This window comes from Lepidothrix coronata, unplaced genomic scaffold, assembly GCF_001604755.1.
Source record: "Lepidothrix coronata isolate B3197 unplaced genomic scaffold, Lepidothrix_coronata-1.0 Scaffold94, whole genome shotgun sequence".
NCBI lineage: Eukaryota > Metazoa > Chordata > Aves > Passeriformes > Pipridae > Lepidothrix > Lepidothrix coronata.
The window spans coordinates 510,019-525,674 of NW_016690274.1; the positions used below are offsets into that span (position 1 = coordinate 510,019).

The window sequence follows — 15,656 nt, forward strand, 5'->3', positions numbered from 1 at the left end:
GGTTCCAACACTCTATGGACATGTCTGACATCTCCTCAGAGATGTAACCAAGAAACATAAAAGGCTAGAAAGCTGCAGGCCTTAGCTTCCTTAAAGACCACTGAAAAAGGTTGCTGTACGTTACACTGTTACAATACAGTACATCACTCCTCTGATTTGTTCATTAAAACCGAAAAATGTCAGCAGTGTTTTACTGAAAAATACCTTGTGGGATTTTCACCATAGATGTTTGGGCAAGAGCGATACTCAGCTTTGGAGCAGCAACAAAGCTAAAACAAAGCTTTTGGAAGCTAAAACAAAGCGGTAGCCTCAGTCATCACTTATCTTCTGCTCCTTCTCCTTCTTTACCCAACTTCAAGGCCATTCACTGCTGAAATTTTATGGGTCCGTTTTGTTTCATTGTATCTCTTGCATGTCTTTTAATTGAAATGTTTAAAACTTTGCTAAAAGAAGGATATTTTCTGAAATGTCCACTCCACTCAGAGCCTTCATAGGAATAAGTGAAGCATAGTTAGAGTTATGCTTTAAGGAGGGAGAAGCAACCCCTACACACCGCAGTATGAGATATTGCCATGCTAGACACTACCAGACTATAGAACCGGCGAGGAATTAACAATGAACTTCTGTCTTTGAGTTAGAATTTCCCAATTTCAAGGAGATTTACGTTAGCAAAGTCAGTAGATGTCACCAACCTCATTTGGAAATCACAAGTACAATAAGAAGGGTTGATGACCCAATAACTCTTTCTGGACAGCACAAAGGCCTGAGAGAAGGCTGAACATAACAGCTGTGTAAAACAGCTAAGATGCAACCCACCTGATGTGGTGCCTGAGCTATTGATATTTTCATGGTGGCAAATCTTCCCTCTCACTTGCCACACAGAAAGATGCCCATCTTTCTCCTTGAGTACAAAAGAAGTACCGGTGGTGACTGAAGTACTTGACTGAATCTCTAGTTATAAACCAAGTCACGCAACATGAATCTGGGCCCAAGAGCCTGCATCGACCAGGTCCTCAGGACTAGCAGCAACCACTGAGGTCAGAATTGCTGGGCTCAGCTTCTCTAATATCAGTCCCCAGTGACATCTGACCCAACTCACACCAAAGTCAAAAGGAAAACAAAGTAATTTCCACCGCAGAACATTAAATCCTGACTATACAAAATGTAAGGATGCGAGCATTAGGAAAACAAAGAGAGAGGAACCCTAAAACCCCGGTCACAAAAAGGAGACTCTCATCAGGTAATAACAAAACACACAAAAATTTTCCCAAACCCTGATTTTGTGAAAACATTCAGGCTCTTCCTCCCCCATGTCCTTATCCTGATGTTGTCAATTTTATTGCAGAAGGCTCATGCGTTTTTCTACCACCTGTGTAACATATTTACAGCCTTCTTATATTTCCCCAGCAATATCTTGATTATAGATCATATTTTTTTCTCCCTATTTCCACAATCATAATTTATTTGTGAAAAAAAGAGAAACAGTTAAAACTTTCATGCTACAGTTACTTCCAAATTTCCCTCAAAAATCTTTTTAAAACCATCCCACTTCTTGTCAAAATATGGATCTTACTTAGACCTTTCTCTGACAGATGCAAGAAATAACGATTTGCTGGAGCCTAGCAGCAAACAGTGCAGGCAACCAACCCACCCTTCCCTCCCTCAAACTTCACAAAGTCCAAACCTTTTCCCATGCAAACTACTGCTATAAACTCACCCACCAACTACATGTTACCAGAATCCATTATTTGATTACTGGGACAGTCACTATTTATCAAGTACTGGCAGCTCAGCATGCTTCTGCAGCCCCATCACCTTAGCCTGATTAAGCAGCACCCCCAGCTTAACCCATGCCACTGCAGAACTCACCACAGAAAACATCCTGTGCAGAGAGCCGTAAGCTGCTGCTGCCTGCTGCTGGGTTTTGCGAGCCAACGCTAAACTCTTAGCTCTGGTTTTACTCCTCCTGAAGGCAGGCATTGTGGCTTGTGAATACAAACTTTGCCAAAGGAAAAGGGCCCTTGGAAGGAAGTCATGAACGTTGTGATCCCCCACGAACACACCTTCTCTCTCAGCTCAGCTGCTCAAATTTCTCTTTTGTGCCGATTAACAAAAATCAAAGGCACTGACAGCATCCCAGTGCAACGGGGTTAAGCAGTGCATGAGAGCACAAACAGACCTGCCGTGGCTCCCTTTACTGCTACAAATACAGGGAAAAGGTGCCAGATGAGGGGGTTTTTTTATATCTTGATGTAGTGAGTGCAGGACAAAGTGGAGTTATGGCAAGGGAAGATGGGTTTAATCTCCCTAGAAATATACCTGCCTCCGTGCCTGTGAAATTTACTGCATAAACAAAACATCAGGTGCTTTGAGAAAGTTAGCCAAATACCTAAAAATATCTAGAGGGTGCTGACTGCCCTGAAGGTCAACATGAATTATCAATAGACTGATGCTCTCTCAAGGGTATATGCTGCTAAATGTTGTGGCATACAAATACTTTTACAATGATAAAATGAAAAACAAATAGGCAGCTCTCTGGATGATTTCTTTACATAATTTTGTTTGTCCTCTGTTTGAACTTTTTAGCCATAATTACATCAATAAAAAGAAATTTAAACTGGGCTCAGTAATAAATTCAGGCTTGAAAGTAAAAGTCCTGATGTGGATATATTTACACAAAACCAATCAAGTCTACAGATAGATTAAGAAAAATGTAACTTTTAATAAAACATTACAGGACATGACAACACTGAGCTGAAGAGATAAAAGACTGAGAAGCAATTCATTAATAAAAGGAGAACTACAGCAGTGGCATAATAAAACACATCAACTCCCCTGTTGCCCCTACCACAGCACTCCTAGAGTGCAAGGAAGTTCAGCTATACAAAGCTTCATTCAACACCGCCCTTGCCACTGCCTATTGCTCTCTAGTAAACCCTTCTCTTGAATTCAAATGAACCTCCAAGCCTGGGTATCTGTATCTTTAGTCATGTGTGCACTGCTTCAGAGGTTTCAAGGATATTCAGACATTCACCTTCATACAAGCAAGGGAATAACACAGCTTTCTCCTTTAATTACTGCAATTAAACTTACATCCATCTCTTTCCAAATCATTAGCACAACTTGACAGCTCAACATTTGCCAAACTCAGTCACTGAGAGGCTGCCTATCAGAGGAAAAACAATTCTGCAGCCCTGAAACAACATGCTGCTGATAAGGCACACAGAACACATCACAGTAGTAGGAACCTCTTGTTTAGCTATGCTCTTTCTTTCTCTTGGAAACAGATATTGAGTTCAATGTATGAGATGATTATATAACACAAAACTGAGGAAATGGTCTCAAAGGACCGAGAGAGGTTTTGCCTGCTCCATAACATTTCATTTTTCATGGGATGTACAGCCTGGTTTAGAAATCCCAGTTACAGGGACTATTGTGTAGCATGTACAAGGATACTGTTCTTATACACCACTAGTGGTTGCCTTTGCAGTAGTCCACAGACCCTAGGGATCCAAAGAGCAAGTCTGAAGAACAAAAATAAAAAACAAGTAGTCTGTGGAAATTAAAGACTTACAGTACTGCATATGGCATTTTAAAATAACACAGGACAATTCACCAGATCTGTGTTTATTAAATGTATGACTATACTTTCTGGAAAGGTACTGTTTCCTCCTTTCCTATCTGCATTAGCTGTGGCACTTTCAAACTCTGTCTTTGTAACAGATACATGTTAAAACAGAGTTCATCCACTGGGACTGGGAAAAAAAAAGGTTGCTAAATTTCAGGTCCAAGCCATATCATCGATTTGATGAAAAACAATGACAGGCCTTTTTTATTCCATATTAGGAAGTTATTCTTTCCCCAGATTTGCTAATTAAGCCTGCATTATTAGCTAGCCATATGCCAGCTAAAAGATGTTACCAATTAACACCTTTTTTAAAATGTGTATTCATTAGAAAAAAGACAATTATGTTTTAGTAATCTTTCCAACTCCTATTGAGGAACTTGGACAAATCAAAAAAGGGAACAACATAAACTAGAATAAACCAAATGAATGAAAGTGTTTTCTTTAGCCTTCGTTCTCTAGAAGCACACAATAAACATTCAAGCCCTTTTCAAAAATCTCTCCTATGTAAAATTTACATGTAAAATTATCCATCACCTTGAAATATTTTTAAGATCACTGGAAAAATGACATAGCCTTGTTGTTTATTCCTGTGTACTTTCAGTAACACACATTCCCTTTACAGACATCTGGTTTTCATCTTTCCATTTCAGTGGCACCAGGCTTGATAGTTACCATAACAGTAACATCCTCCATAACGCAGGCTTCCCTCTATTGTCCTGATACGTGTAGGTGTGCTTATCTGCATAAAGTTCACTTCCCATCCTGCTTTTGCCCTTAATGCATGAAGGTAAAAGGCTAATTTTGCTCACATTGAATAAAAGGAAACAGTCTGAGCACTTTGTAACATCTGGACCACTGGTGACACAGAAGCATAATTCGTATACACAACATATATATGTATACACACACACACACATGTGAGCACACACACACATACATCTATAAATATATATAATATGTACATACATACCCTGGATCAGCAGGAGCTCTGCGACATTAGTGGTCCCCAAGCATTATAAGCTCAGGCTTAATACAGCTGGTCTCCAGATCTCTACAGTGGTCTAGAGAGACTCTGTTTTTTACTTTTTATAACTGTGGGTGGATGATTTTTCAGAATATTTTCCTATCATGCTTATTATACTAATAACATGGGTTTTAAACGCCTTCGAAATCTATTTTCAAAGCACAATTGACCACAGTGAAGACACTTCCTTATAAATTCCAGTGCTAAAAAGTATTAGTTAGCATTCCAAATGTTTAAAATTAATTCCTGTTTTATTTCTAATTTTAAGCATCTTAAATATTGTTTGTAACATTCTCACTCAAAGTGTTTCGTGCTGAATGCAAAAACTTTTCTCAAGTGTTGAATTAGAAACTATGGCAACATTATCTTTGCAGCTGCACTCATGTTTCACAATACCGTTTTGTAGTGTGCAACCTTTGGAGGCAGAGAAGGCAACTAGTATCTATTCTTGTTAGTAGCCAGCATATTGCATTTCAAATGTTAAAAGATGCAATAACTCCCCTGTAAAGACAAATATAGATTCTCTGAACTCCACATCAACCTCTCCCCTGGTTTTCGCAAGGCTTTGTTTAGCTACTACAAAAGGATTCTGCTGTCACAGAAGGAAATAAATACCACGTGAGAGGATGTCTATGTCTGCCCACAGTATGTTAACAAGTAAAGAGGCAACAGGTAATGAAACATGAAAATCTGGTGGAACCTCCCTGTGCATCTGACTTAACTGACCCCTTAGTTTTCTATAATTCTCCTCCCTCTTCCATCCTTTCAGGTGTCTTTTTGTTATCTTGGATTTTGCGGGTAGCAGATTTTTTTTCAGTTTTGGCATTTCAGGTCTACCTTTATCATTACATGTTCCTGACAGATCAAAATAGGAATCAAAGCTTCATCAAAGTGTATGATGGTACTCAGGATGCAGTATTTGTCTGAAATCCTTTATTGAAACTTTCTGCAACTTTAAAGTGACTTTGTGTCCTATGGGTAACTGCTGGACACATCACATACCCCAGCATGCATTAAAAATCGGCTTAAATGCTTTTTCATTGCAAGGAAAAAACACATTTGTTACTGTCAGCACTGTAACTGAACAGTATCGTGATTAAATTTAAAAAAATTCTCCAAATATTCTGCAGCTGGCAGAGAGGATACCCAGTTCCCTGTGTGTCAGAAGTGTGATTAGATATCTCTGCCTTTCATTGCAAAGTGAAATGCTGCCGTCATATCCTGCACTGCAGGTGACCGGGGCTGCTTTTGGAGGCCCAGGGTGGTGGACTCCCAGGCAGCTTCCTGCCCTTCATCAATGAAGTCACAGGCATCTCGAGAGCCACTGCTAACCATATCCTGTTGTAATGATTCAGGACTGTTGTCATAGGATTCCCTTTTCACCTGCAGGTAAGACTTATGTATTTTTCCCAGACGACTACAAAGAAAGCTGCATTATAAGTCATCTCCCACTGGCTTCCTTAATTTGCAAGCATCAGCACAACACAATTTCTTTTCCTGATCAAAACCATCTGCATGTTTTACACCAAAAACTGTGTCAGTACTTTTGAGAGGACGTTTCCTTCAGTCAGAGGAAAGACAACAAATACCAGCTCCCTCCTAGACCCCAATGTCTGAATGTAATAGCACAAAACAGAGCACCACAAGGTCACAGCTCTGCATGCAAGAACTGCACAGTCTCCATTTGGTCTTCTTTCCTGCTGTTCTTGTGCCTCCCTACGAGTAATTGTGCATGCAGGTCTCCATCTACAGATTGACCTGATGTCTGGTTACAAGTTCATATTAGATATAGCACCTTCCATACTTTATGGTCTTGAAGCTCCTTGACTCTGTTAGCCAAGACAGGCAACTCCTATATTTGTATTTTGGGCCATCTGTAGGGATGCAGAACTGCAGGATTAATGCAACAAAGTGAAAACCAGGACTGGGCAGTAGCACTCACTGGTAGGCTTACAGCAAGTTTTCGGTAACCTATAGTCCATCAGTTCTGGTGCCTTCTCTGAGTGATAGATTAATATACTGAAACCTACATTAATTAGAAAAATTATTATGGACTTCTATCAGGCTACAGTTTCACTCATATCACTGATACCCTTCTCAAAAGGCACATGAAAACAGCAGCTCCACACTGCTGGACCCAGCAACTCTGGTTTGGCTCACCACAAGCTGGGCTATCTGCAAGGGAAGCACAGTAATTAGCAGAGCTCCCCACAGGCTTCTGTCATGCTTTTGATGCAGAACTGTCCCCTCCAGGCACAAATGAATCAAGGAAACCACTGCTGAGAAACTTGCTATTTTCCCATGTTAGCTCTAAGACTCCCTAAATCCATGTCACATCTGGAAGAAAATGACACTTGGATTGCAGAGGCTATACATGATTTTGAGAGTACCATGTTGTTAATCCTTCTCCAACAAAGAACAAAAAAAAAGGATGTTAATTGCAGACTACTCCCCAAGCTTTTGGATCTCATCAACTGCTAAAGAGAAGTTCTCAAGATTAAAATAAAGGAAAGATCCTCAATGTCCTATGGATGCTGAAAAACCTTCAGGGAGGCAGTTCTCCCGCAATTAATAACACACTGTGCAAGTGGGAACTGCCTGGGCAATGCAAAATAGAGCTAATGAGAAGCTATCATGTTTAACTGGAATTGCCTCCATGTAAGACATAGATTTGGGGCTCTGGTGAGCTTCTGGCCATTTCTGCTGGGCTTTCTTTCAATGTAGCTAAACAGTTGGTGTTTACTTGATTAGTAATAATGTTCACTTTCCAAGATTTTTAATTTTTACAATCTGCTTAACAAAATTACTCCACGTACACTTTTTTTAGGTTTTTTTTTTTGTTTGGTTTGGTTTTTTGTTTGTTTTGGTTTTTTTTAGTTTTCCACTGTTTTATTTCAATGCTAATGTTTCTTAAGGGATATTCTGGTGGTAGGGTTCACTAACTGGCTAGCAAGAATGATGCCACTTATACCAAATGGAGAGAAATACAGCTCTAAAATCTAGCAGACACCTGTAGATATATATACATAACCACACCATTCCAAATGTAATCAAGGTACAAATTATACTTGTCAGGTTTTATGTTTTATGCACCATATAATTGCAAATCTTCCTTCTAGTTCAGTATACTTTGTTAAATCTTTAACTTTCTCACTGAAAAGTCATACTAGGAAACTGGTTAACTTTGGTGGGAAAGAATAAACATTTCTTGACATCTACACACTAAAAGACAATTATCCACTGCTTATATACATGCACTCAGACTGATGATCCCAAACTCATTTCTGAGAGTGGGAGTGTCATCATCAGACCAAAATAAATAAATGAGCCACAACATATATAATATATATTATATAAAATATATATGATTCAGATAATATATAGGATTACATTTACCGACAGTGCCAATAAAAGACTGTTGGGTGTCTTTTGAATAAGGGTGCCTTGAACTACTCCACAGCACATCTGCTACAGTTTACGCCATATAATGTTTTCTAGGTAATAAATCAGATGAATAAATCATTCCTAGCATCCTCTTGCATTCCTCTGGAAGATAAAATACCATTCAAATCATCCACGAAAACTGAACAATTGTAAAAATTTTCTGTTGGGATTGCACTGTATGTGTAATAATTACTAACTACTTTCTACCCCTACCATTCCATGACAACTGTCACAGTTGCCCCCTTCCTCTCACCAAAATCAAACCGTTAACAATTCAGCATTTAGACAGACCAGCAATGGGATACACAGTCTTTCATGCAGCTTTGAACCTAGGCCTGAACGTATATTATACCTTAGGAAAGTGTATTATACCTTAGGACTTTTGCCCTTAAATTATTCTATCTGCATAAGAAGTCAATGGATGTAGTGCTGCTGCTAATGAAGGGGTTTTGAAATCAGTTTTAGACAGTTTGAAGACAAAATATTAATTTCTTCAACTTATGAAAACCATCTCTCCAGTACTTTGCTATGCTGTATGTACAAGAGGCCAAAATCACAAAATGCATCAAACTCTTTACAATACTTGCTGATTTTCGTTACAGAAATATCTGTGTGAAATCAGCTAATAGGTAAGAGAGGGATTTCTTTTTAGAAACTACAACACATGTATTTTGCATCTATTGAAAGCACTGTTTTGGGAAGCTTGTTGAGGTATCTGAATGATGTAGAACTCAGGAGACGGGTTTGCTTTCTGACCCAGTCTCTTGCTCTGGATTCACACCTCTTGGGCACCATCAGACATGCAAGTGAGTTTCTCAATTGCACATATACTTTAGATTGGAAGGGCTTGGAAAAAACCCTCAAGAGTTGCCAAGTCAGGCACATTTGCACATTGGCTCCTTGTCATGAGAAGCGGCACTGAGTGCAGGGAGATTCACGCAGGGAAATCCAGATTTCTTGCCATGGTCCAAGGCATGCAGACTCCATGGAAACATGTACTTCTCAGTGCACTGGCAAATGCTCCTGTCTGGCAAATGCAGGAATGTCCACAACTGGCATCACAATAAACAGAATACACAGGCTTCAAAAGCACTGGAAGGATGATTTGACATAGGAAACTCAAAGGTCCAAAAATCAGACTTCTGAAACACACAAGCATATGTTTTTTGCTACCTTCTTTTTTTTTTCCCTATATCTATCAATATGGACATTTCAAGTAGGGCCATTATATTGACCTGCACCTCATCCCTATGAAAAGCTGAAAGCTTTGATGAAAATGCTCCATCCTGCAGGAGATGCAGATTTGCGTTTGCCAAAGGTGCCGTGAACTCTGCTGATCAGACTTGTCATGAATTCCTATTTCCTTACCAGGTGAAGAGAAAGTGAACACGGTTGTAGAACAGAAGAGGAGGGTGACTGAGATAATCTGAATAAGCTCAAGCTAGGGAAAGGTGTTTAGGAATTTCAACCATAACTTCTGTTCATTGCATTAAGAATGGTATTTCCAAGGGGGAAAAAAAGTTCACTTTTTGTCTCTGGAGTGTATAGAGTTTTGTATTTATTTTTTATTAAGAGATGTTACGGGGATAGACTTGTTTTCATACACACACATTGGTGTATGATCAATAATCCATTCTGAGAGCAAAGTGACTATTTTAAGAGGCAACAGCAAAGGCAATTTCCCTAAGCTTCTATACCCAGCTTATTCCTGGGATCAATTTTACTTCATTGTTTGAGAGACATATAGCACCACTTCAAAAGCATTGCAAAATCAAACTAGTTGGCCATTCTTTAGAAAGCAAATTATTGTTAACATTCAAGGTTTCTCATCACAGTTGCTTCCACTTACGCATCTGCAATGTTAATTTTTGAAGATGCTACCATAAAACCATTCCGCATTCACTGATTATTTTTATCATGATTACAAAGCATCAGACTAGCTAATTTTACTGAGTTTCTTGAGTTTCTTAAAGAGCGCTAAGATACAGCTGGTAGTATAATGAAGATGTGAAATATGCGCAGAGTATACTTTAAGGTTTTTTCTTATGACCTTTTTTTGGTATGACCTGTAAAATATTTAAAGTGAAAATACATCTACCCCTTCTCACACATGCATTTATATGAAGTTGCTTCTTTCTGTCTAAAATATTTAATATGATTTCAGAAATACCTCTCTCTGGTGATATTCAAAAGATTCAGGACAACTGGAAGTCAGATCACAGCATTTGGTCAAGAGATCTTAGAATAATAACTACTTATATAGTAAAATTTCACATTTTAGCTATGTTTATCTTTCATAAAAGGGCATTTTTAATATACTGAAAATACAAAGTAAAGATAAGCAAGTTAGTAACAGACTATTAAACTTCATCTTAAAATAAACTGTGGGCTGGAGAAAACATTTCTAGCCAATATAGTTTGCAATTAAAAATCATGAGCAGCTAAAGGGAAAGTTGCATTTTTCATTTATTCGACTTTGTGCTACTTTGATGTACAGAGCGCTTGATTCTTGGCAACTGTCAACATACCAGGATTTAACTGAGCACTAGGAGCACAGACAATTAGTTCTCAAAATGATTAAACACCACTAAATTTAATTACACTGACAGGCATACTCAATTCTCAATTTTCTGAGGTCACCTATTCTTCTGTCAACAATACACCTACATACTGAAGAACAATAGCAAGGATGAGATGCTGCTGCCACAGAAACAATATTTTAACACAGTTTGAAAATGTACTGCAACAGAATGTGTTAGAGTTATAATATCTATCTTTGTTAAATAAAACAGAAAATAAGGTTAAAGGTATTAAAGTATAAATGGGGTATCCCAGAGAATACAGAGCTGTCAGAACTAATGAGCATCTGGAAGGGATGGTTATCGATGTCCATGTGTTTTTAATAATATTTTATAACTTAAGGAACAGCTTCTATTTCTGGAATGATATGATCCTCTCTTGCCCTCTTAATTAGACTGAACGGATGCATGTTTGAATGTAGTACACATGCAGCAAAACATTTATTTCTTTGAGATTACAAGGCACTTCTGAAATGCCTTATTGTACTTTCAGTGAAGATAATGCCTAACCTTAGCTTGATATGAGATGAAGAAAATAGTGAAAAACAATGAAACAAAAATGCTCAAAATGAGAAACATGAAATCTAGAAATCAGACATGCAACCATTAAATCCAAAGCTTTAAGACTACTTTTTTTATTTACTTACATGTTATAGGACAACCAAACTTCAAAGGAGCCTGCCCCTCAGAGCCAAAAAATTACATCTACAGTTGCTGTCAACTGGAAAGTGAGCATTTCTAGCTGTGTCTCCCTGAAATAATCCCAAACTGCCTGTTGTTCCAGGCTGTGCTCAGAATCGTCTCCTCCACAGAGCTGTGCTTACAGATCTCCTCTCCCCCACACTTCTGTAACATCGCCTACTTGCCTACTGCTGAGGTGTCTGCACTACTGTTGTCCTGCAGGCGTGGGAGGTCAAGTCAGCATATGCAGGAAACAGAAGGCAAAGGAAAAAAACCCCAGAAACCCAAATCCAGATGCTATGCTTTTCGAGGCTGCACAATTTCCTCAAACTAGCTTTTATTAGCAATAGCTACTGTGCATCTGGTGAGCAGTCCCAAATCACAGCTATGAAAACAGAAATAATTTTAATTCCTTTTACACACAATCACAAAAGCACATACAAAACAAGCCACCTAAACTTACTGTTAGGTTTGGGGTTTTTTTTAATTCTACATCTATTGGAGAAATCAAAAGGGTCAGACAAAAAGCTCTGACAGTAATAGGCACCTTCCAACAGAAAGACAGCAATCAATTTCAAACCATTTGCAGAAATTGTAGAGCTGTCACAGACTCCTTTACAGCTGCAGTCCAAGTCAGACTGCCTCTGATTGCCAGGCTGTTCTTCCCCCTTGTACCTACAAAACTAGGACAGCCTCAGGTAATTTTTAGAATGACACTAGCAGACCCACGTGTCAAACCAAGGAGTGAACTGCAATACAGCATGGGCAGTTATTTCAGCAAATCATGCAAAAGCATAATAACTGCTGGATGTTGACAGATTTGATGCTGGAGAGAGAATAGGGAATAGACTGTTTTCCCCTCTATTTTTGACCTTTAATTGCAGCATGTAATTCAAAGCATTGAAGCAAATTTAGTGCATTCAGAGCAACAACTAGTGTACATAAATTGTTCTCTCTGTATTTAAGTCCTCCTCAACTCTCTCTCATTTTCTGGCATCTGGTGTATTTCACACAGACGATCAGGATTGGCTTTGTTCTTCTGCTAAAGCAAAGCTGATGCCCCAGAATCTACTCCCCTCCAGCAGGAGGTCAGCCATATATTTCCACACAGTGCATGGGGGGCAGTTTATTCTTGCGTGGTTGCAAAGGCTTTTGGGAAGCATAAGCAATGTGTTATACAGGATATAGATCATCTCTGTGGGAATCCCCTTGAGCAGCAGATGGGCTGAAGACCCACAATCACCAGGCTTCTCCTTATTTTCTAGAGAAATGGTATAAAGTCACCTATGTTGGACTGAAGTAGGTTACAAAGTAATTCAAAAAGTAAGAGACGAATAGCTCCTCTCAGTATGTATGGTTAGAAGCACAATATATGTTCCCTGTTCCAGTCTTAGGAGTTTTTATATTCTGCCTCATCTCCACCAATTTTTCATACAACCAGTATGTTGTATGAGACAGTAATATATTCCAGAACGATAAAAACTCTAACTCCATTCCTGTTATGCAAGAGTGTAACACAAGTGTTATCACAAATTTGCTTGGAGATACAATCAACTCATCAAAAGAATTTAAAAAAAAACCATTTCTGTTGTCAGAATGGCAGTGCCTGGTAAAATCACAGCCATCAATGTGAAAACACTACCCATGCTAGCTGTTGGGAGGTTCAAAACAATATGCACTTGAGCTGGGCACAGGTTGCAATTTGCCTGACTCAGAGCAAAATGAACGAAAAATTGCTCTTCCTAGTGCAGTGCATTTGAAGGTGGACACTAACTTTGTGCTTTCCTGCCTCAGCCTCCAAAGTCCTGACAGAGAGAAGGTTTGAGCATCCGTTACTCCAGCTGAAGTCAAACAGTAACTGCAGACACAAAAAGGTTCTCCAGATTAGAGTGTGGGAATCACTCGCTCTCAAACACTGCACCTCTCCAAGTCTGCAGTCCAGTTTAAAATTACTGACATTAAATAAGTATTGCTGTGGTCAATACAATCTTAACAGCAAGCCCTGGAATTATCAGCAAAAAGAAAACACAAACCAAACTGAATCAATTAGAAAGCTGTAACAGCTTTAGTGTTCTCTGCAGAAACAGGGTTCAAGGAACACAGAAAGATAAATCTGATAATTCTCTACCTGTTTGCCATTTTCCCCTGTCAAACTGCTCTTGGAGATGCAGCAGCTGTGCTGTATCTAGCTGACTTGTAAGGGTGACCTCAAGATAATAAAACACTAAGTACAGTTAATATACATACAAAATTTTCCAAATTAGTGGAAAGAATTAACCCTAATTCTTTCCAACAAAATGCAGAGCATTAACACTACAACACTATCTTTTTCTTCATAAGGATTGTTATGTCCAACATGTTCTTACCCTGAAAGGTGGATCAGTCTTCTCCCTGTGTGGCACTTGGTCCAGAGTGCCATCAGTACTGCTCCTTTTCAAACTGGATGTGACATCAGGCACATTACTAAAATCTGCATTCGAAAGAAAACAAATAAATAAGTTAGAGGGTTACAGGACAGGAACAGGACAAGTATTTGCTCTTACCTGTAAATATTTTCAGTGTCTAGCAGAATTACAATAGGGGAAGAGAATCACAGAATCAATAAGGTTGGAAAAGACCTCTGAGACCATCAAATCCAACCTATGACCTAACACTACCATGTCAACTAGACCATGGCAATAAATGCCACACCCAGAAGGAACACAAATTTGCAGAAGAGGTCAAAGCAAGGAGCAACTATGCTTGGAAACTGCTTTCCAAACAGCAGCTGGACATCTGAGACTGCCTGAAGCAATGTGCGTATCTGATCTACCAAAGTAAACCTAACAGCTAAAAGCTGCTTTGAAGGAGCACTATCTATAATCAGCACAGTCTGTGCTGAGAGAACCAGTGAAGATAATTAAATGCACTCCGCAGTTCTCCTTGGATGAGCACACCATTGTTTGAGACAACACAACTTAGTCCTGAATCCCTTAAAGCTTTAAGAAGAAAAGATAATTTTGCCCTGGAACAAAGACCACAATTCATAATACTTCTTCTTACCAATAGTTTAGCAACTTATACTAAGTTTGGAGTCCATGTACATAGCAGCTGGCACAATGTAAAAGCCAGAGGCAGCACTGCCCGGCTCTACTTACTGACAAACTGCACCTTTCAATTACATTTATGTGTAAACTCAAAATCTATCCAACAATGGTGAAAATTCATATAAAAATGATGTTCTTTCTCTTTATGTTTCCTCAATTGGCTGCTTAAAAGTTGAAGAGATGTTTACATGGCAATTCTAATTAAAATTCTTAGAAGTGGAATTTTTTTTCTGCAGTACTCTCAATCCATGTAGTTGAAAATCATAAAGAGGATTTTAAGCAACCTAAAATGATAAAATAGCAATAAAATAAAGGGGTTTTAGAATTTGCTGTTTTGTTTCCTGGCCTTTAAACCTCTAGAGTATAATTCACACCACATTACCACATTTTCAAACTCTTTCTCAACAGCTACAAATGCTGGAGATTTATTTTTAAGTGAAAGTTGAGATTCTCATTTAATTACTGACACCAGCAACTGGGATGGTAATTAAAACAAATACCACCCATCCTGCAGTAAAATCATGACAGCTAGCAATAAAGAAATTGTGAAGGACAACAATCTATCTGCCTGGGTGTTGCTGTTGTCCTGTCCATGCAGAGCAGGACCAGCTCCTCTCGGCAAGAATTGACCACCATGGACTGAAGAAGGGAGGGAAATGGAAATTATAGGCCCAAAAGAGCAGCTTACAGTCCATGAAGAGACTTTCTGGGAAGAAAAAACATGGTAGACAGACTCCAAATGAAAGTCAGGGAAAGACATGCAAATATCTCATCATGATGTCATCCTGATACTTTGTTTTTCCATATGTTATTAAAGTGCCCAGGTCAAGCTCAATATCAAGACTGACACTTTCCACACAGATGCCAAAGACTTGACTACTCTCTCATTTCCCTATCTTTGCAGAACCAATGCCTCATGGCGTTTCTTCCCTCAAACTCTTTTTTTGAGGGAATTCTTTTATCTTTTCCTCCTGGAGTCATGTGTGGCTCCTGATATTTCAGAGCCTATACAACATGCAATACCCCAAGAGTTACCACTTTTGCAGAAAAAACGCATTTTACACAATCCCACCAAACAACCATCCATTGTCTTTAAAACCTTAACATAGAGTCTGCCTTGTCTGTTTATTTTATTACGCTTTTACCTCTCTTCCTTCACCAAGCCTGAATAATTTTCTCCTTCCCTCTGGACTTTTAAAGTAATTTTGAGTCTC

The 15,656-nt window shown here is 38.9% G+C and overlaps 1 protein-coding gene across 9 annotated transcripts in view; it reads right to left on the bottom strand.

Annotated features, from left to right (window-relative positions):
• The window catches only part of TIAM2 (T-cell lymphoma invasion and metastasis 2), a 187,213-nt gene that overhangs the window by 18,368 nt on the left and 153,189 nt on the right, over window positions 1-15,656 (bottom strand). For all 9 annotated transcript variants that reach the window (XM_017822013.1, XM_017822014.1, XM_017822018.1 and 6 more), the window contains one exon: window positions 13,723-13,826. In XM_017822013.1, coding sequence (XP_017677502.1) covers window positions 13,723-13,826 — 104 coding nt within the window. The remainder of the gene's footprint in view (window positions 1-13,722; window positions 13,827-15,656) is intronic.